The sequence below is a fragment of the Dreissena polymorpha genome, chromosome 5 (assembly GCF_020536995.1).
Source record: "Dreissena polymorpha isolate Duluth1 chromosome 5, UMN_Dpol_1.0, whole genome shotgun sequence".
NCBI classification, from domain to species: domain Eukaryota; kingdom Metazoa; phylum Mollusca; class Bivalvia; order Myida; family Dreissenidae; genus Dreissena; species Dreissena polymorpha.
This window is the reverse complement of record NC_068359.1, coordinates 17,763,203-17,790,503: the sequence shown is the minus strand read 5'-3', so window position 1 is coordinate 17,790,503 and position 27,301 is coordinate 17,763,203. Positions and strand designations below refer to the sequence as shown.

Genomic DNA, 27,301 nt, shown 5'->3' with positions numbered 1-27,301 from the left:
CACCCCGAGCTATCGCTCAGGTGAGCTAAAACAATGTACAATAACTCTTATTAAAAAAGTGTAGGGTTATGGTTCTTGTGAATGGCATTTCTCATTGATATCTATACACCTATGAAGTTTCATGTTGATATATAATTTCTGAGATATAGCCCTAACGAGTTTTGTGACAGACATTTGGATGGAAGTACAGACAGACAGGTGGAAATTACCAATTTTTATATCCCTCCGCCTTTGGTGGGGGATAACAAGGGTTAACTAACTTATTTAAGTTTAACTGAAAGGTTTACCAAAATTTGCCAAAACAAATTAGGTGTTTAGTATTGAAACCTGTTTCCGATTTAGAATGCATTTAAAAAGCTAAACAATTATATCCTGCAATTTATCAGACATTATTTGTAAATTATAATATTGATAGACATCTACTGCATAATATATGTTCTGAATTTTTGATGCACTCTCTAAATTAAAATACCTTTAGAGGAACTGGTTTTGAAGAAAACAAAAACAGCAAATTTGTTCAACTATTTTATTTGTTAACCAAGCTTTATAATTAATCACAGCAGACTACTGGAATTCATCGCATAATGTACTTTACCTGACATGAACAGTCTTATATATACTTTATATTACATTATCATATATGTACAATAAATTTATGAGGGTTGTTTATTAACATATTGCATAATTTATATGGGCATAAATTACAACAGACTATTTACATGCAACAAGAAACCGTCGGAGACGGGTGATGCTCCCCAAAGTTTTTTTTTGTCACAATATTGCACTATATATTCAGATAAAAGGAAACGTCTTGAGGGCACAGTAGTTGGGGGGGGGGGGACACATCTACTCTTGGAAGTTAAGCTTCCCATAAAGTTTCAGTGAATTTCTGTCATTAGTTGCTGAGAAATAGCCCGGACAAAAATTGTGCACGGACGGACACACGGACGGACAGACGAAGCGGCGACTATATGCTCCCCCCAAAATAAATTTTGAGGGAGCATAATAAAACAGTATCAACATGAAACTTGCATAAATTAAGACAACTCCTACATCGAGACAGGCAACAAGTTCGGTAAGCCAACGTGTTTAACCAAATTCCTCACAGTGATCACCTCCCCTATCATGTAACTGTAGCAAGGGCCCCAACCAGTATAATCTTTACAGACAGAACATAATTTCGAACTAGCAAATTTTTCAAAACATATTTAATTAAATAAAAATGCAATATAATGCTCAACAATATTTGAATTGTTATAAATCATCCCTAAAATCAATACTATTTTTGTATGTAAATGAATTTCAGTGCAATTTAATTTTCTGTATCATGTACAAGATTCTAATATTAATAGATCACAAGCATTCAATACATAAATAAGCAATCCAAAGAAATATATTATAGAAATAACATTTTCATCAATCATCATCCCACCAGCTTTGTAATGAGAAAAAAAATGTGATCAATTTCTGTGTGGTTAATGCTGTAGAAAAAGTGAATTGTTTCCTTTGATTGGAATGACAATTTAATGTAAGAAAACATGTGCATTCAATTTCTTATTGAAATCTTTAGATGACACACATTACATCTAAAACTAAAGTGATGGCAATTAGGAAAGTAACCATATTGAAGGCTATTATACATCATGCGTCGTAGTTACTGTCAGAACAGCATGTACAAGTATGAACATGGAGATTGCATCAGTGTACTATAGAAACGTGGAAATTTAAAGCCACATGTATCTATAGTATGTTGGTTGATAAGTGTTAATATGTTTTTCATAATGCATTCATATAGTACATTATTGAAAGTTCATTGTTTTGTCTTGCACACTTGAGCATTGTTCAAATGTTTTTATGGTGAAAACCAGGAAGTAAAATAAATCAGATTGCTTGATGAGCAAAAACATGTGTGACGGCTTTATCATGGCTAATCATTACATGAGGTAATAAACACTGAAGAAAACCTTAGTTGATAATAAATTATTCTATGGAGCCCAATTTTACATAGGGCAACTCCATTAATGACTATTTGAGATTCACTTCAGATTCATAACAATAGAAAAACCAACAGTACATCTTGGATGCTATGAAACAGATCTGCTGGTATAAGCCCATACCAACATAACACACTTCTAAATGCAAGATGTTTTTTCATTATCCCGACGCTTTTTGAAAAGCATGGGGATATTGTGGATATCTCTGCCGTCCCTCTGTCCGTCCTGGCGACTATCTCCTCCTACACTATAAGCACTATACCCTTGAAACTTACAAACATGGTAGCTATGAGCATATCTGCGACCCTGCACTATTTGGAATTTTGAACTGACCCCTGGGTCAAAAGTTATGGGGGTTGGGGTGGTGCCGGGTCAGAGATTTTCACACATTTATTTATTTTATGTACATTAACATTGGCCATAACTTTTGCAATATTGAAGATAGCAACTTGATATTTGACAAGCATGTGTATCTCATGAAGCTGCACATTTTGAGTGGTGAAAGGCCAAGGTCATCCTTCAAAGTCAAAGGTAAAAAACAAACAAACAAGGGAAGTAATAAGCTTTAAAGGGTTGTAATTAATGAACCTGCCAAATGATAATTTTTTTAATAAATCAAAGCGGTGCAGTAGGGGGCATTGTGTTTCTGACAAACACATCTCTTGTTTAATGTTATTTTACATTAACTGCTTCATTTCTACACCGATTTACTTCCAATTGATACTGAACATTTCTTATGACAATACAGTCAATCTCAACTATGCATGGCCCCATTACAAACCCTGAGGTGCCCCTGGGTCAAATATGTGATGTGGGGATACGCGTCGGCCTCTGCCGCGCCATTTCTAGTTTAAGGAAAACAATTATTTATATTTGAATAATTTTGCCAAAATAGTACACTTTCAAGGAATTTAAGCAAATTATAGATACATGAATCATTAATGGTCATTTATATCCCCAACATACAATTTCAATACAGACATGGAGCATAGACAAATAGACAAAGCTTTTAAAATCTTTGACCTAAATACATGACTTTGACATTGACCATAAAGGTAACTATGTTGATCTTGTATTACAAACTGTTAATGAAACCAAGTTATTGAACTCCTTCAATAAAGGGTTAATTTATAGAGATATAAGTCCTATCAGAAAATGTCAAAGCTGAATTTAAACTTTGACCTCAAAAGATGATCCAGGTCATATAGATAGACATCTGGTTCTCGTCCTTGATATCTGTCTAATTATGCATGGGGAAGTAAAGATGCACATGATCCGCAGAACAATTAAGATCTGTACTTTTACTTTTAAGTATAACCTTGACCTTGAATAAAGCATCTGCTTCTTAAATGTGATACCCTGACACATGAACTATCAGGTTCTATGTTCTATTTGTTATAGGGTATGCAAATATTCTTCCATGAATGAGGAAATTATGGAGAGCAAGTTTTTTTGAAGGACAACAAAGTGATGGACAATAGATAATTCGATTACTACATATCCCCAATCTCACCTACATGTATTGTTGGCAGTGGGAATAATGAAATACTTAACTTAACAATACAAATATTTTACTAGGTAGGAACTAGCATTTTGACTTCTGAGCAATTGTTTATGAATTTATTTACTATTAAACATTGAGCAAACATCATGCTTATTCCATTAAGCCCGTCTTTGGGAAAACCGGGTTAATCAAGGTGCGTAAATAATCATTCCATATTAGCCATTTTATTTAATTAAATAAATATTTTTACACTAAAATAACACTATAATCATATTTTATGACCAGATCCATCAAAACCTTTTATGAAAGGTATCCCAGTTCCAACTCGTCGTTGATAGTCCAAATAGTCCTCCCCAAAGAAATTGAGCAGGGCTATTTCCTCCTCGTATATTCTCTCGTTGAAGAACCGCCATGACACTATGGTATAGCCAATAAGGCACACTGGGTTACACAGAATAATCTGAAATGTACAAGAAATTCTTATGTAAAACTTGCTGATCAAAGTGTGAAAAATGTAAAAATGCTAATTGAATATGAAAAACCACAACAGAATCATTAGGACTTGATATCATATTATAATAAAATTATCCTTTAAAAAGCACAGATATTTATCAAATTACTAGTCCATAGGTTACGTACAACATTATTACTATTTATTGGTTCAAAATTACACTTTGTAGTAACAGTGGTGTTTTCAAACATTTAAGGGCAGGGGCCCTTTGGCTTGGGAAAAATGAGTGCGGTTATAACTAAAATTGGTAAATAAATATAATTTTTTTTTTGCTTACTTGAAAATAAAAGTGTTTTCAATATTATATTTACTAATGTCAAGTAATAGATCTGGTAGATGAACTAAAGGTTGAAATCTATTTAAACGTTTTTTTTAAACTTTCTTTTAGGAATTTCAACCTTTGTTTATGAAAATATATACTTTTTCAGATAGTGATTTGATTAAAAAACAACACTTTGTTCTGATGCATAGATATTTAAAATGATGCCTTGGAGCTGATAACTCCGTTAATTGATCACAAGATAACTTAGTACAAAAACTATAAAAGCAGGCTGATTTTATATATGGAAAGTAAGGTTTACATGTTATTAACTGTTTTCTCTGTACTTGTATAATATTTCTATAAGGCTCTTAGGGATTTATTCCTTTGCATCACAACTTCCTTATAACTGTGTTTGTTTTTTTTGTCAAAAGGAAACTTAGCACTCAGACATTTTTTCTCTGGCACATATTAATATAGCATGACTGTGTTATATACAAATCTTTGATGTCACATGTATTTTTAAAAAGCCTGGGGATATTGTGGTTATCTCCGCCGTCTGTCCATCTGTACGCCCTGGCCACTATCTCCTCCTACACTATTAGCACTAGAACCTTGAAACTTACACACATGGTAGCTATGAGCATATGTGCGACCCTGCACTATTTGGAATTTTGATCTGACCGCTGGGTCAAAAGTTATGGGGGTTGGGGTGGGGCCGGGTCAGAGATTTTCACTCATTTTTTTAGGTTATTTTACATGAACTTCTTCATTTCTACACCGATTTACTTGAAATTGATACTGAACCTCTCTTATGACAATACGGTCAATCTCAACTATGCATGGCCCCATTACCAACCCTGGGGCTCCCCACCCACGAAGACCACACCCACCCAAAATTGCCTTTTACTGTAATTTCTTCATTTCTACACCGATTCACTTCAAATTGATACTGAACCCCTCTTATGACAATACAGTCAATCTAAACTATGCATGGCCCCATTACCAACCCTGGGGCGCCCTGCCCACATAGACCACACCCACCAAAAATTGCATTTAACTATAATTTCTTCATTTCTACACTGATTCACTTCAAATTGATACTGAACTTCTCTTATGACAATACGGTCAATCTAAACTATGCATGACCCCATTACCAACCCTGGGGCACCCCGCCCACATAAGCAACACTCACCCAAAATTGCCTTTTACTATAATTTCTTCATTTCTACACCGATTCACTTCTAATTGACAATACGGTCAATCTCAACTATGCACGGCCCCATTACCAATCCTGGGGCGCCCCTGGGTCAACCATGCGGCGTGGGGATAAGCGTCTGCCTCTGCCGCGCCATTTCTAGTTTAAAACTAATTTCTGTATTAAACAAGAAACGGTCAGAGACGGGTGATGCTCCCCAAAGTGTTTTTGTGTCACAATATTGCACTATATATTCAGATAAAAGGAAACGTCTTGAGGGCACAGTAGTTTGGGGGACAAGAAATTTTTTATAGAAAATTTCAAAGGGCCATAACTCTGTGAAAAATCATCCGACCAGAGTCCGCTGATAATATGCACATCTCCTCTTGGTAGTGAAGCTTCCCAAAAAGTTTCATTGAATTCCGGTCATTAGTTGCTTAGAAATAGCCCGGACAAGTATTGCACTATATGTACAGTAAATGGAAAAATTTCAAAGGGCCATAACTCTGTGAAAAATCATCCGACCAGAGCCCGCTGATTATATGCACATCTCCTCTTGGTAGTGAAGCTTCCCATAAAGTTTCATTGAATTCCGGTCATTAGTTGCTGAGAAATAGCCCGGACAAGAATTGCACTATATGAACAGTTAATGGAAAATTTCAAAGGGCCAAAACTCTGTGAAAAATCATCCGACCAGAGTCTGCTAATAATATGCACATCTCCTCTTGGTAGTTAAGCTTCCCATAAAATTTCATTGAATTCCGGTCATTAGTTAATGAGAAATAGCCCGGACAAAAATTGTGCACGGATGGACGAAAGGACGGACAGACGAAGCGGCGACTATATGCTCCCCCCAAAATAAATTTTTGGGGAGCATAATAAAACTAGTTGCGCTATGAAGATTGTGTAAGTTTATTGAAGCTTTATTTATAATTTAAAAATTGAAATTTTAATTTATTTAATTTTTATTATCCAACGTAGCAGAGAGTTCATGCAATTCTACTTCAGGTGTTTCTGTAAAAAATATGCGAAGCAGGATTTAGCAACTTTAAAGATAAATAAAGGATAACTTTTGTGCATCTTCTCTCACACATGTACTTAACATGTGCACAATCTTTGAAAAATATCACAAATTGCGCAGTGAAGAATAGACATCCTAACACAAATCCTTTTAACAGAAAACAAGAGATGTGTTTGTCAGAAACACAATGCCTCCTAATGCGCCGCTTTGAATTACACATTTTTTTATATTATATCCCTTTAAACAAGAGCACCGCATAACGGGTGCCAACGCTCGGCTGCGGGTGCAGTTTTGAATAAATGAAAGCAAGGTCACAGTGACCTTGACCTTTGACCTAGTGACCCAAAAATGGGTGTGACTTGTAGAACTCCTCAAGATGCAACTACATATGAAGTTTCAAAGTTGTAGGTGGAAGCACTTTGATTTTAGAGCCAATGTTCCAAAGGTTAACAAAATGTTAAGGTTTTAGCATGACCCCAACAGCGGATGGTGGAAGACACAATGAGCTGGCTATGACCATACCTCGGGTTTCTCCGAAAACAGCCGAGCTTAAAATATTACTTCCCTTGTGAAAATGATCTGTACTTGCCACATTATATAAAGCAGGGCAATAGAAAACTTTTGGGGTATATTGGGTTTTTCACCCACTGTTTTGACAACAATAGGGTTTTTGTAAATTCAATAGAGTTTTAGCAAAAATTTTCACCCCCTACTTTTGAGCTTAATTGGGTTTTTCACCCCCGGTTTTTTAACTCAATTGGGTAATTTAGGGAATGACATATATAATATAATAAAAATCTACTAAGGTTACTATATTATTTATACAAATAGAATTCAAAAAGGTACCTGTACATAACAACAAACAATTACTAAATTTCTGATCAAAGTTCATTCATTTTTGCGTTGGATAAGACCAAGTTCGTGAAAACCACTGCATAATTGATGAAGTTATGGCTGTTCAAAGCGATGCACCCCCTTTGCGGGTCATTTTGAGTTGAAGTTGAAAATGAAAGTAGAAATCGGACGGGTCTACGAATAATTACAATAATACCCCAAAGATTGATAACCGCTGGAAAGACTGCCTTCTTTTCTTCATATGACAGCATATAAACTATCTGGTACATTTTTGTAACATAAAATAACCTGTCTAAAAAATACGCCCGGTGTTCGTAAAAATTGTGTTTCGTGACACAATGTTTTTTATGGGAATAACATTATTAAATTGGCATTTGCGTTTCTGTTCGCTTAATTTTGAATTTAATAACGTTTTTGGTTATTTTAATTGAGAAATAACGTAAATAAGCTTGTTATCTAAAGCCCTGATTAAGTAGAAATTATCTCCCTTTAAAGCTTGTTACTTCCCTTGGCTTTTGTTTTTTGACCTTGGACCTTGAAGGATGACCTTGATCTTTCACCACACAATATGTGCAGCTACATGAGATACACATGCATGCCAAATATCAAGTTGCTATCATCAATATTGCAAAAGATATATGGCCAATGTTAAAGTTTTCGGACGGACGCACAGACTGACAGACAGTTCAACTGCTATATGCAACCTGACCAGGGGCATAAAAATTGTCAAAATTAAGTTTTTTATTTTTTATTTCTCAGCCTAAGGCAAGCAAATACATTAACAAGAATATCAGTAAAACTGATGGATGCTCCACGATGATGCACTTTGTCAATCTATGTGCTAATAACCACCTAAAAAAATCAATTATTAGCCTCGGTGAACTTGACCTCAAAAAAAAGGTAGAGGTCCATGCAAGGTACCTACATGCCAAATATGTAAGAGATCGGTAAAATATTGAAGGTGCTATGAAAAACTGTAACAAAATTGTGATGGTAAAATCTATTATTAGCCTTGGTGACCTTGACCTTAACCCCAGTGACCTCAAACCTCATCAAAAGGTAGAGGTCCATGAAAGGTACCTACATGCCAAATATATAAGAGATCGAAAAAATATTGAGGGTGCTATGAGAAACTGTAAGAAAACTGTGATGGAAAAATCTATTATTAGCATTGGTGACCTTGACCTTGACCCCAGTGACCTCAAACCTAAGCAAAAGGTAGAGGTCCATGAAAGGTACCTACATGCCAAATATATAAGAGATCAGAAAATATTGAGGGTGCTATGAGAAACTGTAAGAAAATTGTGACGATAAAATCTATTATTAGCCTTGTTGACCTTGACCTTGACCCCAGTGACCTCAAACCTTATCAAAAGGTAGAGGTTCATGCAAGGTACCTACATGCCAAATATGTAAGAGATCGAACAAATATTGAAGGTGCTATGAGAAACTGTAACAAAATTGTGACGGTAAAATCTATTATTAGCCTTGACCTAACCCCAGTGACATCAAACCTCATCAAAAGGTAGAGGTCCATGAAAGGTACCAACATGCCAAATATATAAGAGATCGGAAAAATATTGAGGGTGCTATGAGAAACTGTAACAAAATTGTGACGGGAAAATCTATTATGAGCCTTGGTGACCTTGACCCCAGTGACCTCAAACCTCAGCAAAAGGTTGAGGTCCATGAAAGGTACCTACATGCCAAATATATAAGAGATCGGGAAAATATTGAGGGTGCTATGAGAAACTGTAAGAAAATTGTGACGGAAAAATCTATTATTAGCCTTGGTGACCATGACCTTGACCCCAGTGACCTCAAACCTCATCAAAAGGTAGAGGTCCATGCAAGGTACCTACATGCCAAATATGTAAGAGATCAAACAAATATTAAAGGAGCTATGAGAAACTGTAACAAAAGCGTGACGATAGGACGGAAGTACGGAACCCCAAACTGGCAACTATATGCTCCCTGAATATTTTCGGGGAGCATAAAAACAGTCTATTTGTGCTAATGTTAACATCTACATAAGGAACATTCTCCACTCACACTTAATTTTAAGTAGGAAAATGATAACATTTGGAAAAGATGGCAAACTCAGCACTGAGAAAACGATCTTGTTCCAATGTCTACTAGAGTTCTCTCAGGTGTTCTTCTGGAGTAGTGGATTTAGTGTCCTTAAGAATGGAAGATCCGAGCTATTGAAGCAACTCTCAAAAACAAAATTTTGGTTCTACCCAGTAAACAGACTCAAGAAGATCTCTTTAGCCTTAGATTTTATATTCTAATTTCCAATCAAGGTAAAGAGCATTCTCATGATACTTTGTGGAAAAGAAATAATGGTCTACAGAAGGACCTACAAGTGCACAGCAATATACCCGCATTTCTATGAAGGATGAAAAGGGTTGGGAGAGGCATAATAAACAAGAGATTGCCAAGCAATATGGTCCCCTACCGGTGAAACTCCACCATTGTCAGTAATTTTTATTTTTTTACATGTGTTGCCATAGCAACCACAATTTTTGACGTAGGAACAAAATGAATTGACGTGCATAATCTCCATATTGCCATCTGTCCATGTTTCAAGTTTCATGAAAAAATATGAAGAACTTTTTAGGTTATTGCAGGATCCAGAAAAGTGTAATGGACTGACAGACTGACAGACAGACTGACACACGGAGCGCAAACCATAAGTCCCCTCCGGTTTTACCGGTAGGGGACAATAAGTTAGTAAAATCCAGCCTTTTCTCACCTGAGTTCCAATACTCCATAAAAACCAGCCAACATAGGACGGATGCCTGCATAGTGAGTATATGCCATGGGTGACCAGTTGATGATCGCGCTGTTTCCTGTACTGCACGTAATGGTTGAAGTTCGTAGAGGCGGTGATCATACTCAGCTTTCGCACCACCTCACCCGATATCACAAACGAAAGTCCCAATAGGCTGATGTATCGAAACTGTTTGAGACCTGCAAACAATTAAGTTTTAACCTATTTATTTTGGCTCTCAATTCTGCTTTCTGGGAAGAACCAATTCAAGTACTTAAGATGGTTTTGCCGCGATCTAAAGAACTGTCAGTAGGGATCAAACCCATGACCTCGCGGTCACAAGGCGGATATGGTATTCACTACACCACATTGACCTGCAAATTATTTGGATATTTCAGTCACAGGCTGATGTTTTGAAATAGTTTGTGACCTGCAGAATGATCGAAAGATTTTGATCAAAGGCAGATGTATTGGAAAAAAACTAGGTTCAATGGGGATAACTGGTAAATCTCAGATTTATGTTTCGAAACAGTTTGATAGATTCAAATGAAATGGTTTGAGGCTAATGTATAGAAACTTTTTTGAAACCCCCAAATGAATGAGATTTGGGTTGTTGTTTGTTGAATTGTTTGCTATGTTTAACATTATGGTAGTCAAAGATCACATATTACAGTAATAACTGATTCCTGACTTACATACTTCAGATCTTTCCCCCAGGATCATGTTAAGGCACAGGCTCAAAGACCCTACATTGGCAATGCGATTCCGTTTTTTTTGTGCCCTATACTAATTTCTACATTATTTAAGACCGAAAACAAGCACATAATGGTAATGTTTGGAAATTAAAGTATATCTGGTTCCCCAGATTTGGAAATTAAAGCATTTTGGTAACATGTACGAGAATTCGGGGCTACACTTTGCGCACAAGCATTAAATCCCTTTTTCACAGCTGAGCACAGCTCAAAGTTTAAGTTTTAGATCAATTTCTATTCATTTTCCATTAAATGATTATGTTTGCCAAAATATTCTAAATTTCAACTGAGAATAAATTTTTGTGTTGCCCAGCCAAGATCGGCAGGAGGGGAGGAGGACCATAAAGGAGCAGATAACAGCGTCCCGCTATTCTAAACTTATTATTCAGGGTTTAGGATCAAGGACTTTATTGCTATCTTCAATATTGCAAAAGTTATGGCCAATGTTACAGTTTTCGGACGGATGAATGGACAGACTGATGGACGGACGGTTCAACTGCTATATGCCACCCTAACCGGGGCATAAAAAAAACGACATCTATTTCCCAATTTAAGTCATTTGAATGTTTTTTCACAATCCAAAGTGTCGGGGTAAAATTCCCTAAATGGTGAATAAAAACACTAAGTTTCACACAAGGTGCATATCAACTTACCAGGTGCTAAAAACCATTCCACAGTGAACTCCACCCAGCTGGCTACTGCAGCCACCGCATACTCTTTGCTATGATCAAGCAGGTACGACTCCAGAGCAAGAGACCGAGGGTTGGTCACTGCCATCGTGAAATACTCTGACCAGTGGAAGATGCTCAGAGCTGTGAAGTACCATCCAAAGTGACTAATGGACGGACAGTGACAGCTTATCACAAGGCCAAGGCCGCAGCCACTTCCCAGGAACCAGGCTCTATAAATACTCTGAAATATGGGCAAAACAGTAAAGCAATTTCATGTAATTAATTAATAATATCCCTGCAGAATAAATTTCGTTCATTGATAGGTACAGATGAATGAACGGGGATAGAATTGTAAAATAACAAAGTGTAGGGTAATAATTTGTTTGCATTGCAAGTTCTATCATTGATGTGAATACACCAATGAAGTTTCATGTTGAAAAGTTGTTCATTATCTGATGTATAGTCTGAAAAATTATATCATACCAAAACTAAAACAGCCAGTAACCCTTATTTAAGAAAGTGTAGGGTTTAATGGTTATGGTTCTTGTGCATGGCACTGTAGATGTTCTGAAATTTCAACAGTATAGTAATCCCATTTATGGCATTATCACTCAGAAATGCACTCTGGAGCGTTTGAAGTCTCTTAGAAAATCAAACTAAATTTAAGACCTTTCTTACCAGATTCAAGTTTTTAAGCTTTCATTTCAAACCCAAAGATACTGATGAGCAACAAATAGCATAATACCCAATCAGACTGTGATTAACGCGCAGGCTATTCTGGAATTATACTGGGTGCATATCGCATCTTGCCTTTGCTTCTGAGTGGGAAAGGGAAATTGTCAAGGGAAAGCTTGGCCTGACACACTTGTCTAAGATGTATTCCAGTCCAAATCATTTCTAATCATAAATCTTTCCTATAGTTTCATCCAGTACCATAATTTAATTATATAAATTGTGCCCGTCCATATTAAAACAAGAGCTGTCTCCATAGGATGACATATGCCCCCAATAAAAGCGTTGATAGAATTTATTGAAATGCACTAAGTGACCCTGTGACCTAGTTTTTGACCCGGCATGACCCATATTCGAACTTGACCTAGATATTGTCTAGATACAACTTCTGACCAAGTTTGGTAAAGATCGGATGAAAACTATTTGAATTAGAGAGCAGACACGAAAAGTGTGGCAGACTGACAGACTGACGGACAGAGCGAAAACCACAGTCAACACAATTAACTGTTTAAAGAGTTTTATTATAAAAAATGACAGTATAATTCGAAATTGCGAAATGGACTTTTTAGACAGCATAGAAGCCCTGCATCAAGAAACCGACTTAAATGTATTGACATAATTATTAATGATTATTACACATGTACAAAAAATGGAAAATGAAGATAAACAACACAACACTAAACAATAAAAACTAAACAATAACAAATCACAACCTTCTCACAAAGTATTCTAAAGAAAAAATATTTCAACCCGGAAATAGTAAAAAAACAATACAATTTCTCAATAGAAAATTCCAGAAGTATATATGGTAATGCAAATTGCTATTAAAACAAATGTTTTCAGAAACTGACAGTTAAGTATGACAGTGACTGAAGTGTGTCAATCAATATTTACACACAAAAAATATTATTAATTTTAATACTGGTTTAAAACGATGAAGTACCTTAAAACAACATAATACATGTCAGATATCAAATGCATGATGCAACTGACTCGCTTATAAAAGCACAAAGCAAACATTAGAATTTAGAAACTTTCAATGACAAATATTTAAAGTAATTATATGACAACTCAGAATTTAAATACAAATGTCTACAAACTGGCAACAAACATACATAAATCAATGAACAGGCACTGTTAAATGTAAATATGAACAAAAACGACCTGTTAATGCCCCAATTAAAACGATCTGAATTAAGATGCAGAACACATTTATGTTAATCGAAAAACAATATTGACATAGAATTACTCACATTGGAGAGAGTTTTCAGGTGTGAATGCGCAATAACATATCATGAATTTAAAAATACGATGTCATGTTTTCTGCTCATATTCCATTCGAGCTAGCTTTTTCTTGTAAGGTTTTAATTTTCAACTTTTCCTTTTGAATTTCAATTATTTTATCCACATTCCGACCAGCAGCATGGGATTTATACCAGTCTTTAATACATCAGGTTAAACACTTTTTGGATAGTCTTGTTTTAAACAGTTGTTTATGTCTAAAAGAAGAATAATTTATTGATTTAAAAAATAGTACAATTTTTGTGTTCTTCTATAAAAGGAAACAAACAGACACATCAGGGTTGGTGGAAAGCCTTTCTCAAATGTGTTTGATAGAAGGAAATATCTGATATGTAAATTATGTTTCCTTTCATTAAATTATATGTCTCACATGCATTGACATTATTTTCATTTTATATAGAATGTACATGTAAATTCAATTTAAAGGGGCCTTTTCACAGATTTTGGCATGTTTTAAAGTTTGTCATTAAATGCTTTATATTGATAAATGTAAACATTGGATCTAAATAGCTCCAGTAAAAATCAAGAATAAAATTAAACTAGAGCTGTCAGAGGACTATTCGAGTGCTTGACAATATAACGTCAGCCATAATGGAGAGGGAGGGGGGGGGGGGGGGGGGGGGGGGGGGGGTAATAATGTAGGTGTGTGATTATTTAATAGATGATCTTTCAAAAATAAGAAAACAAAAAAAAAATTGGGGGGAGGGGCGTGGGGGATGGTTTGGGTGGAGTGCATTGTGGTATGTCAGGTAAGTGTTGTTTTGTGAAACTTTAACAGATTTATCAATAATATGCATATTCTAAGCATAAAAGGGGCCATAATTTTATCAAAATGCTTGATACAGTTGTCTGCTCTTCTTTATAGGTTGGGGTCATGTTGGTAAACAAGAATGCAAAATATGAAAGCAATATGTCAAGGGACACATGAAATATTTGGGGTAGTACGCAAACTTTAACATAGATTTATCAATAATATGTATATTCTCAGTATAAACGGGGCAATAATTCTGTCAAATTGCTTGATACAGTTGTCTGCTCTTGTATCTAGGTTGGGGTCATGATGGTAAACAAGTATGCAAACTATGAAAGCAATATGTCAAGGGACACAGGAAATATTTGGGGTAGTACGCAAACTTTAACATAGATTTATCAATAATATGCATATTCTAAGTATAAAAGGGGCCATAATTAGTACAAAAAGCTTGACAGAGTTGTGTGCTCTTGTTTATAGGTTGGGGTCATGTTGGTTAACAAGTATGCAAAATATGAAAGCAATTTGTGTAAGGACATTGAAAATATTTAGGGTAGTACGCGAACTTTAACAATTCCTGCATATTCTAAGTTGAAAAGAGGCCATAATTATTACAAAATGCTTCATAGAGTTGTCTGCTCTTATTTATAGGTTGGGGTCATGTTGGTAAACAAGTATGCAAAATATGAAAGCAATATGTCAAAGGACATTGAAAATATTTGGGGTAGTAAGCAAACTTTGACATTTGCACGCAAACGCCAACGGGAACGCAAACGCCTGGATGAGTAGGATAGCTCCACTACATATATTTCATATATAAAAGTCAAGCTAAAAAAGGAAAAAAAAGTAGCCCGCTGCAGGGCTCGAACCAGTGACCCCCAGGGTCCTTGAGTGAAAACCAATTAGACTGCTCCGCCATCCTGCCAAGTATCTATACGAGACGTATTTAATACGGGAAAAAGCCCGTGAAGGGGGCGTTGACCCTTCATACATATGGTAATTTAGACATAAAATTACATAAGAATACCATTATACCACATAGGGATGCGTCTAAAAAAAAATTGCCACGCGACATATATTTTCGCGATGCTATTTATGACATTGAACAAATCAAAAACACTTTGGACAAATGCTAAATCACATGTAAATACATACCCCAGGAAAAATGATATCAATGACATCATAATTGTGTAGCGAATCGCACTAAATATTATCGAATTGTTTGTTTTTCTTTGCAACCGTTCCAGAATTAAGTCATTTACTCAATTATCTCCCCTGAATACTCATCTTCAGTGGGTATAAGCCGAAGACTGGTTCACTACATATAGTGACAGTCTTTACTAAACACAATTTACGTGACCATAACCCGTCTTAAATATATTGCCGAATCTCAGATTTCTGTCCAATTTATTTGATTTGATCTTTTCGATATTTTATTGTTATTAGTATCCTGACAAATCACAAATGCTTGTTAAAAAATTATTTGTTTTAAACATTATAGTTTGCATCTCTATTCTTCCAGTATTCTCGCGGTTTTTCAATAATGACACCCTACTGTTTATTTGTCAGAATTCGTGAAGCATTTTCCATTCGCTCTCAGAAAGAAGTTTTACGTGTGATCATGAGTAATATTCTGTTAAGTTGTCATTGTTATCCATCAGAAACACATTTATTCACAAAATTTAAAGATATTCCGATCTAACTTTTTAGTCTTTTAGCTTTTATCTGTAACATATTTACACCTTGTCTGCTCGCACTTTACCGATATCCGGAAAGGTTACATATCACTATAATAAGTTTAGGCCTAAAACCACAAAATCCGATACCGTTGGATTTTCGTACCACAATTTTACGTAAAAAATCTTCCAGATTTGAAATCAACAAAAAAACAAGACATTTATAAACTGTCTGCATTATTGATCAAATTTTAAGATATTTGTTGGTTTTTCGTTTTTAGAAGCTGTTCTGCCAAGGCAAGAGCTGGGCATCACACAATCCATTCTATCCAGCAAAACTGACAGTTTTGGTTTACAGAAATCAACAAAGGAGGGATTCCTGAACTATCAAAATTTCCAAGCTATACACACAGTAATTATCTGTGGTGATCTTTATTGGTTCTGTTGGTTTACTTGGATGGAACATGTGTGAACTTTTATAGAACTTTGAAAAGTCTATATCTGTCTATTTATAAACCAAAATCAGCTATGGTATAATAAGATCAGATGTGCAAACAATGTCAAAGGGTTGTCATATTAACAATTTGAAGGCAATTATGCTGAAAAAATATGAAAGTTCCCATGCAAATTTAGTCTGTACATCGACAATTGTCTGCCAATAAATGTCAAACTTACTAGAAATATAAAAATTACCATAAGTATTTAAAAGCACTAAGTACCTGTTGTGATCATTTTTAGTAAGATAGTGTAATTCTAAACAGTAGCAAATAGCTTGTTTAGTAAATGCATAATGCAATTAATATGATTTCCTTTCTATTATGTAATTAATAAATTGGTTGCTTCTTGTTAATCCATGATAAATGTTTTATGGCAAGTACAAAACCAGCATTGTTAATTTTGTAAAAGGTAATAAAATAACACCACTTTGTAATTTCATATACGTAAATATTCTTGTACTGTAGGTTGATGACAGTGTTTTAGTATTACTTATTTTGTAACTATTTATGTGCAAATAAATGATGTGAAGTGTTTTGTATCTCCACACAATACCACATACCTTTTTATATATGTACTGTGTTATTTGAATGTTTAAATAAAAAAATATGGATGATATAACATGATGCATTCTAATATTTGCATTCAAATTGTAACTGTAGAGCTAAGTGTATGCAGTTTAGACTGTGATTTAAGAATTGCTACAAAATGGCTAGTATTTTAGTGGCGACAAAATTTAAACTATTCAACAATAGTTTTCGAAAGAAAATTTATATAGAAACCTGCAAGATACCTGTATTTATTAAATATTTTAATTGCAAAACAAGTATGTTGTTATGCTGTTACACATAATTATACATTGATAATAAATAAGAAGACAATTAGCGGTGTTAACGTTTCCCAACAGTAGAAACCATTCTTCTGATGAAGTCAGTGATATACAGACGAAAGCTCCAGGTATGGCTTTCAAAACGTAGTGTGTGTTATTTGACGGTCTAAAACTTATTGGATAAAAAAAATCCTGTCAAATTTGTCAATTAAAATTGATTTGACACATCACATGATTTTGATTATGTTAAATCAGTGTACTGTATGCTAAATGCAACTGCTTTATAGCAAGCTGTCAAGTTGAATTGAGACATTTGATGAAACAAACTGTTTCCTGGGTAGGACCAGTACTTAGTGTCTATATGACGTACTATGACGTCATAAGTCTACAAGACCTACTAGGTAGAACGAGAAATGTACTTCGACGTACATTTTTCACCCACCATTGAGTGTTAGCCTATCAGAAGACACCTTACATCTGTTGCTTTAAGAGGTATTTGACATTGAACATTATAATTATTATTATTTATACCAAATTATGCGACTATCGACCGCTAACTCATAGATATTGTGCGTATTTATTAAACATTATTATTATTATAATTTATACCAAATTATGCAACTATCGTCCGCTAACTTATATATATTGTGCGTATTTATTGACCTGATTGCGGAATTAATCTCTGACTTATGCAAGTTATGGTTATCACAAAATACGACCAATGGGGAGGTAATTATACATTATTTATCCCGATAATGTTTGGTAACTGTTTGGTTACCGTTGGGAATTTCCTACACAGTAATGCGCTGGACGGTCGTGATACTTCGCCCCGCATGATCAATAAATACTCACAATATGCTGAATAATTTTAATTTTAAAAAGGTAACAATTGAATCTTCTTCAAATTTGTATATAATCTATTTCAATGCATTAAATACTTGAAACTTCTATGGTTTTTTTTTTGCCATTCTGATATTTTTATTCATTTTGTCCTCAATTAAAAAAGAGATTTTAAACATTTGTTCTGAATAAATCTGAAGGAAAAGCGCTCAAGAGACAAGTCTTTTGATTGGCTGTTCAGAAAATGTGTAAGTCGAAGTACAAACATGAATGTCAAAGTACAAATTGTACTTTACATACAATTATGTACTTCGAAGTGTATTTTATATTTGTATGTCAACGTACAATGATTGTACTTCGATGTACATTTCTCTTTTTACCTTGTAGGTCTTCTTGACTTTCAACCCAAATGGTACGCCATAGTATGTCTTTAGGTTTATCTAAAGAATGCGGGATCAATACAGAGACCTCCTAGTGACTAAGCCAGTTACCAGACATCCCATCCACTATACCACAGCCACCGAACCTGCTTTAAATTCCTGTGGCTGGAAAACAAAAAAAATTAAGATTGATTTTTTTGATGCATTACTTAATTATTGCAACAATTATAATATTTTGAACACAATCATGTCAATATATTTATAAAAAATACATGGTTATCAAAAAAACTTAAAAAGCTTTTGCCTGTAAATTAGGTAGCACCTATAATCATATTACTTTATATAAGCAATATAAGTGATATAAGTGATCTAAGTGTTCCTTCCTTAGATCACATGTTTCTTTTATCCTGTTTCTAACTCGACTAATATTCTCACCACATGCACAGTTGTATATGTATATATTTAAGTCTTAAGGGCTAAAGGTGTAGGTTTTGCACCTTTTTTTATCACTGTTGATAGGATTTTCCTGAGTGGATTGAGTAACTCGGGAAACCTATCAATCTATTTCTTTTTAACCCCCCACGCATGGCCATAATGTATCAGTATTGAACATAGCTATTATTATAAAAGAAGAAGAAGAAAAGAAGAAGAAGCAATTTTCGTAGTTTCACAAAATTAAACAACAGCAGATTTCTCCAAATTATTCAATCGTTTCGCGTTGCAATGCTTTATAATTTCAGGTTTTTAAATCGTCAATAGATGCATAAAATGGCTATATTCGACCATGGTAAATGTTCAGTATTACTGTTTCCTCACAAATATCATAACTAAAACGAAAATTTGCGAATCTGAAACAACTTTTTTCAATTTTGTCAATTTACCAAAATGTTAAAAGATCCCTTTAACTCTTCAGTGGCTGAATACAGTCGATTGGTGTATAGCGGATAGCTAAGCACTCCGAGTCTAATTTCAATTAATACATCATGCATTCGGTAATTATACCATTAAATCTCGAAAGACACATGTCTTTCCTATTGAAACATGCCAGCGGTTTTAAATTTCCGAAAAATATTATTTGTTTACAGCGCGAATTTCATGGTACACTGATTCAGCCATTACCGGATCGCTTAGGTCTTTATCGGATTACATGTGTATCGTATTATTTCTTGAAATTTGACACAGCATTTGTAAAAAATAATTGAAATATATGTACATTTCCAGAAAGGAAATTCATTTTTGCGTTTAATAAGACCAAATTCATGGAAATCGCTGCACAATTGATGAAGTAATTGCTGTTCAAAGCGATGCATTCTATATTCGGGTCATTTTGAGTTAAATCTATATATAGATTTGATAGCGGAAAATACGTTTTCAGAGAAATCGATTTTTGGTTATAATTTGATAGTTTTTCATTAAAAATGATGTTTTTACTTATTAATATTATAGCCACACGCTTACCACATGGACAACTTCAATTGAGTTTATATTTATTTTGAGACAATCCCCACATTCCTGAATATGGGTCATCACATGTCTGTTATTCACAAAATCCCGAGTTGCAGCTTTCATGCTTATTTTATATGGTACGCATCAATTTGGTTTCTGAGCATTCTTTCTTTTGTAAAGGACACATAATACTAAAATATTTCATCAATGAACATTATGTTTACCAAATAAAATCTGCAAAATTCAAGAAACCATTCGTCTGCACTTTTCCTGTTGTCACAAAAACGGTGCGTACATAACGTGACCTTGTTTTGCTTTCGAAAATAGAAACAGTTGTAAACATTGACACACATAAACAAAAACATGAATCGACTTAACAATGATAGGCTTTATGTATTCAATTAATAGAAAACTATAAATCTTAATATAAATGAATGTATTTTGCAAAAAAAGTTCAACCTATCCGCTACTCACTAAAATCCGCTATACACCAATCGACTGTATATCCTACCGTAACCCGAATTCGACGACAGCTAAATTCGACGATGTTCTATTTATATTGATTAAATGGATGATTATTGTCTTGGAATCATTTCAAAGTAATACAACCGAGTTTAAAATTATTATTTTGTGCCATTAACCATTTCATTATTTCTTTCGTTATTTGCTAAATATTGCTTCATGTAACCGTTACATCGTCGAACTTGGGCCACACTGGGATAATGGAAAAGACGCTTCTACTGAATTCCCCTCTTCTCCCCGTTTCCCATAAATTAAACAATCACAATCATTGGCATCATTATCATGATATCATGTTCATCAATGCTAACCATATATCGTATTTAATCGTAATGATGCAAACGGGTAAATAACACACAAATAACACAAACTACCTGAACATGTTCAATGTATGCCTGCCTGTCTGTCAACAACATCCGTGTCATTCCCAGCATGCAGAAAGACCACCCGGCAACAATGACAATCCAAAAGTGACTGTTCCATAATTCCTGAAGAATTGTGAGTAAATTGCATAGTAAATACACCCAGAATGACGTCGATCCAAGCAGAAAACCGCATAAACTGACCCTTGCAGGTGACGTCTCCATGGACAGCGCCATCTTGTTTCCTACATAACCGAACTTTCATGTCGCTATTGTCTAAAAACACAACATTACTTGCCGGCTTTTACTAATCAATTGACAGTGTTAGTGTGCCCATTTTGAGTCGTTTAGAGTTTACTTGCGTCTACATGCTTGCTTTTCATTACGGGCTGAAATAATGTAAATTAAGTTTGAAATTAGAGTTAAAACATTATAAAGAATCTGACATATTTGTCAGCCGGAATAGCTCAGTTGGGAGAGCGTTAGACTGAAGGTATATACATGCTGAAATCTAAAGGCCCCCGGTTCAATCCCGGGTTCCGGCACGAACGGAACACTGTTCGGCGGCTGACAGTTTTTGTGAAACCTTTGAAAATGCCCAAAAATCAACATCCTACAAGGGGCAATCCCTTTCATATTTATATTACGCGAAATGCGCTATGCAAACGTTGTATGTAATGTGTGTCTAGTCAATGTGTTCAGCATAGGCACACATGGCCTAAAGGTTTTGTGTCATATTTGTATAAAACATAGCTACACTAATCTTATTGTTTTCTAGATATTTTATTAGAAAGTTATGGCACGTGTGCACAACACTTTTTTTCCTCATCGATGTATATACACCCATTAGGTTCCATGTTGAAATCTTATATATCAAAGGAGATAGAATACAAATTTACATAATGTAAAATCCAAACAAAAGGCAATAGCTCTTATTTACATGTAAGAAGGTGTATGGTTATGGTTCTTGTGCATGGCATTGCTCCTCATTAATGGCTATACACACATGCCGACATGGAGTTTCGTGTTGATATCACATATAGTGTCTGAGATATAGCCCTGAACAGTTTGCGATAAACGGATGAGCTGAAGGACAGCCGGACGGACTGACTGACGAACAGACGGACAACGCCAATTCTAAATTCATCCCCCCCTTTTGGCGGGGGATAAAAAATAAGTCTGGACCGAAATTGACAGTGCTAGTGTGCTCATTTTGCGTCGTTAAGAGTTTACTTGCGTCTACATGCTTGCTTTTCATTACGGGCTGAAATAATGTAAATTAAGTTTGAAATTAGAGTTAAAACATTATAACGAATCTGTCATATTTGTCAGCCGGAATAGCTCAGTTGGGAGAGCGTTAGACTGAAGGTATATGTATATGCTGAAATCTAAAGGCCCCCGGTTCAATCACGGGTTCCGGCACGAACGGAACACTGTTCGGCGGCTGACAGTTTTTGTGAAACCTTTGAAAATGCCCGAAAATCAACATCCTACAAGGGGCAATCCCTTTCATATTTAAATTACGCGAAATGCGCTATGCAAACGTTGTATGTAATGTGTGTCTAGTCAATGTGTTCAGCATAGGCACACATGGCCTAAAGGTTTTGTGTCATATTTGTATAAACATAGCTACACTTATCTTATTGTTTTCTAGATATTTAATTAGAAAGTTATGGCACGTGTGCACAACACTTTTTTTCCTCATCGATGTATATACACCCATAAGTTCCATGTTGAAATCGTATATATCAAAGGAGATAGAATACAAATTTACATAATGTAAAATCCAAACAAAAGGCAATAGCTCTTATTTACATGTAAGAAGGTGTATGGTTATGGTTCTTGTGCATGGCATTGCTCCTCATTAATGGCTATACACACATGGAGTTTCGTGTTGATATCACACATAGTGTCTGAGATATAGCCCTGAAAAGTTTGCGATAAACGGATGAGCTGAAGGACAGCCTGACGGACTGACTGACGAACAGACGGGCAACGCCAATTCTAAATCCCCCCCCCCCTTTGGCGGGGGATAAAAAATAATCCTGGACCGAAATTGACAGTGCTAGTGTGCTCATTTTGCGTCGTTAAGAGTTTACTTGCGTTATCATGCTTGCTTTTCATTACGGGCTGAAATAATGTAAATTAAGTTTGAAATTAGAGTTAAAACATTATAACGAATGTGACATATTTGTCAGCCGGAATAGCTCAGTTGGGAGAGCGTTAGACTGAAGGTATATACATGCTGAAATCTTAAGGCCCCCGGTTCAATCCCGTGTTCCGGCACGAACGGAACACTGTTCGGCGGCTGACAGTTTTTTGTGAATCCTTAGAAAATGCCCGAAAATCAACATCCTACAAGGGGCAATCCCTTTCATATTTAAATTACGCGAAATGCGCTATGCAAACGTTGTATGTAATGTGTGTCTAATCAATGTGTTCAGCATAGGCACACATGGCCTAAAGGTTTTGTGTCATATTTGTATAAAACATAGCTACACTAATCTTATTGTTTTCTAGATATTTTATTAGAAAGTTATGGCACGTGTGCACAACACTTTTTTTCCTCATCGATGTATATACACCCATTAGGTTCCATGTTGAAATCTTATATATCAAAGGAGATAGAATACAAATTTACATAATGTAAAATCCAAACAAAAGGCAATAGCTCTTATTTACATGTAAGAAGGTGTATGGTTATGGTTCTTGTGCATGGCATTGCTCCTCATTAATGGCTATACACACATGGAGTTTCGTGTTGATATCACATATAGTGTCTGAGATATAGCCCTGAACAGTTTGCGATAAACGGATGAGCTGAAGGACAGCCGGACGGACTGACTGACGAACAGACGGACAACGCCAATTCTAAATTCATCCCCCCCTTTTGGCGGGGGATAAAAAATAAGTCTGGACCGAAATTGACAGTGCTAGTGTGCTCATTTTGCGTCGTTAAGAGTTTACTTGCGTCTACATGCTTGCTTTTCATTACGGGCTGAAATAATGTAAATTAAGTTTGAAATTAGAGTTAAAACATTATAACGAATCTGTCATATTTGTCAGCCGGAATAGCTCAGTTGGGAGAGCGTTAGACTGAAGGTATATGTATATGCTGAAATCTAAAGGCCCCCGGTTCAATCACGGGTTCCGGCACGAACGGAACACTGTTCGGCGGCTGACAGTTTTTGTGAAACCTTTGAAAATGCCCGAAAATCAACATCCTACAAGGGGCAATCCCTTTCATATTTAAATTACGCGAAATGCGCTATGCAAACGTTGTATGTAATGTGTGTCTAGTCAATGTGTTCAGCATAGGCACACATGGCCTAAAGGTTTTGTGTCATATTTGTATAAACATAGCTACACTTATCTTATTGTTTTCTAGATATTTAATTAGAAAGTTATGGCACGTGTGCACAACACTTTTTTTCCTCATCGATGTATATACACCCATAAGTTCCATGTTGAAATCGTATATATCAAAGGAGATAGAATACAAATTTACATAATGTAAAATCCAAACAAAAGGCAATAGCTCTTATTTACATGTAAGAAGGTGTATGGTTATGGTTCTTGTGCATGGCATTGCTCCTCATTAATGGCTATACACACATGGAGTTTCGTGTTGATATCACACATAGTGTCTGAGATATAGCCCTGAAAAGTTTGCGATAAACGGATGAGCTGAAGGACAGCCTGACGGACTGACTGACGAACAGACGGGCAACGCCAATTCTAAATCCCCCCCCCCCTTTGGCGGGGGATAAAAAATAATCCTGGACCGAAATTGACAGTGCTAGTGTGCTCATTTTGCGTCGTTAAGAGTTTACTTGCGTTATCATGCTTGCTTTTCATTACGGGCTGAAATAATGTAAATTAAGTTTGAAATTAGAGTTAAAACATTATAACGAATGTGACATATTTGTCAGCCGGAATAGCTCAGTTGGGAGAGCGTTAGACTGAAGGTATATACATGCTGAAATCTTAAGGCCCCCGGTTCAATCCCGTGTTCCGGCACGAACGGAACACTGTTCGGCGGCTGACAGTTTTTTGTGAATCCTTAGAAAATGCCCGAAAATCAACATCCTACAAGGGGCAATCCCTTTCATATTTAAATTACGCGAAATGCGCTATGCAAACGTTGTATGTAATGTGTGTCTAATCAATGTGTTCAGCATAGGCACACATGGCCTAAAGGTTTTGTGTCATATTTGTATAAAACATAGCTACACTAATCTTATTGTTTTCTAGATATTTTATTAGAAAGTTATGGCACGTGTGCACAACACTTTTTTTCCTCATCGATGTATATACACCCATTAGGTTCCATGTTGAAATCTTATATATCAAAGGAGATAGAATACAAATTTACATAATGTAAAATCCAAACAAAAGGCAATAGCTCTTATTTACATGTAAGAAGGTGTATGGTTATGGTTCTTGTGCATGGCATTGCTCCTCATTAATGGCTATACACACATGGAGTTTCGTGTTGATATCACATATAGTGTCTGAGATATAGCCCTGAACAGTTTGCGATAAACGGATGAGCTGAAGGACAGCCGGACGGACTGACTGACGAACAGACGGACAACGCCAATTCTAAATTCACCCCCCCCCCCTTTGGCGGGGGATAAAAAATAAGTCTGGACCGAAATTGACAGTGCTAGTGTGCTCATTTTGCGTCGTTAAGAGTTTACTTGCGTCTACATGCTTGCTTTTCATTACGGGCTGAAATAATGTAAATTAAGTTTGAAATTAGAGTTAAAACATTATAACGAATCTGTCATATTTGTCAGCCGGAATAGCTCAGTTGGGAGAGCGTTAGACTGAAGGTATATACATGCTGAAATCTAAAGGCCCCCGGTTCAATCCCGGGTTCCGGCACGAACGGAACACTGTTCGGCGGCTGACAGCTTTTTGTGAAACCTTAGAACATGCCCGAAAATCAACATCCTACAAGGGGCAATTCCTTTCATATTTAAATTTCACGAAATTCGCTATGTAAACGTTGTATGTAATGTGTGTCTAATCAATGTGTTCAGCATAGACACACATGGCCTAAAGGTTTTGTGTCATATTTGTATAAACATAGTTACACTAATCTTATTGTTTTATTGATATTTTATTAGAAAGTTATGGCACGTGTGCACAACACTTTTTTTCCTCATCGATGTATATACACCCATTAGGTTCCATGTTGAAATCGTATATATAAAAGGAGATAGAATACAAATTTACATAATGTAAAATCCAAACAAAAGGCAAGAGCTCTTATTTACATGTAAGAAGGTGTATGGTTATGGTTCTTGTGCATGGCATTGCTCCTCATTAATGGCTATGCACACATGGAGTTTCGTGTTGATATCACACATAGTGTCTGAGATATAGCCCTGAAAAGTTTGCGATAAACGGATGAGCTGAAGGACAGCCTGACGGACTGACTGACGAACAGACGGACAACGCCAATTCTAAATTCCCCCCCCCCTTTGGCGGGGGATAAAAAATAATCCTGGACCGAAATTGACAGTGCTAGTGTGCTCATTTTGCGTCGTTAAGAGTTTACTTGCGTCTACATGCTTGCTTTTCATTACGGGCTGAAATAATGTAAATTAGGTTTGAAATTAGAGTTAAAACATTATAACGAATCTGACATATTTGTCAGCCGGAATAGCTCAGTTGGGAGAGCGATAGACTGAAGGTATATACATGCTGAAATCTAAAGGCCCCCGGTTCAATCCCGGGTTCCGGCACGAACGGAACACTGTTCGGCGGCTGACAGTTTTTTGTGAAACCTTAGAAAATGCCCGAAAATCAACATCCTACAAGGGGCAATCCCTTTCATATTTAAATTACGCGAAATGCGCTATGCAAACGTTGTATGTAATGTGTGTCTAGTCAATGTGTTCAGCATAGGCACACATGGCCTAAAGGTTTTGTGTCATATTTGTATAAAACATAGCTACACTAATCTTATTGTTTTCTAGATATTTTATTAGAAAGTTATGGCACGTGTGCACAACACTTTTTTTCCTCATCGATGTATATACACCCATTAGGTTCCATGTTGAAATCTTATATATCAAAGGAGATAGAATACAAATTTACATAATGTAAAATCCAAACAAAAGGCAAAAGCTCTTATTTACATGTAAGAAGGTGTATGGTTATGGTTCTTGTGCATGGCATTGCTCCTCATTAATGGCTATACACACATGCCGACATGGAGTTTCGTGTTGATATCACACATAGTGTCTGAGATATAGCCCTGAACAGTTTGCGATAAACGGATGAGCTGAAGGACAGCCGGACGGACTGACTGACGAACAGACGGACAACGCCAATTCTAAATTCACCCCCCCCCTTTGGCGGGGGATAAAAAATAAGTCTGGACCGAAATTGACAGTGCTAGTGTGCTCATTTTGCGT

The 27,301-nt window shown here is 35.8% G+C and overlaps 1 protein-coding gene and 2 non-coding genes across 3 annotated transcripts; 2 read left to right on the top strand and 1 right to left on the bottom strand.

Annotated features, from left to right (window-relative positions):
* Positions 1 to 512: 512 nt before the first annotated feature.
* Positions 513 to 21,241, bottom strand: LOC127882258 (protein-S-isoprenylcysteine O-methyltransferase-like). The gene is made up of 4 exons (XM_052430817.1): positions 20,883 to 21,241; positions 11,521 to 11,779; positions 10,098 to 10,315; positions 513 to 3,958 (listed from the first exon to the last, which is right to left on the bottom strand). The coding sequence occupies exons 1-4, from the start codon at positions 21,105 to 21,107 to the stop codon at positions 3,767 to 3,769; spliced, it is 894 nt and encodes a 297-aa protein (XP_052286777.1). The 5' UTR covers positions 21,108 to 21,241; the 3' UTR covers positions 513 to 3,766.
* An 85-nt stretch (positions 21,242 to 21,326) lies between these two features.
* On the top strand, positions 21,327 to 21,415 carry Trnaf-gaa (transfer RNA phenylalanine (anticodon GAA)). Its single transcript is given in 2 exon segments — positions 21,327 to 21,363; positions 21,380 to 21,415. It is a non-coding gene; the product is annotated as a tRNA-Phe (tRNA).
* Positions 21,416 to 25,671: 4,256 nt separating this feature from the next.
* On the top strand, positions 25,672 to 25,760 carry Trnaf-gaa (transfer RNA phenylalanine (anticodon GAA)). Its single transcript is given in 2 exon segments — positions 25,672 to 25,708; positions 25,725 to 25,760. It is a non-coding gene; the product is annotated as a tRNA-Phe (tRNA).
* The last annotated feature ends 1,541 nt before the right edge of the window (positions 25,761 to 27,301 follow it).

Excerpts from the sequence above, each read along its gene's own strand:
- LOC127882258 (XM_052430817.1), bottom strand. The coding sequence starts at position 21,107 with ATGGCGCTGTCCATGGAGACGTCACCTGCAAGGGTCAGTTTATGCGGT. Across the intron at positions 11,780-20,882 it reads CATACATTGAACATGTTCAG|AGTATTTATAGAGCCTGGTT; the intron begins GTAGTTTGTGTT and ends CCCATATTTCAG. Across the intron at positions 10,316-11,520 it reads GGAATGGTTTTTAGCACCTG|GTCTCAAACAGTTTCGATAC; the intron begins GTAAGTTGATAT and ends AATTGTTTGCAG.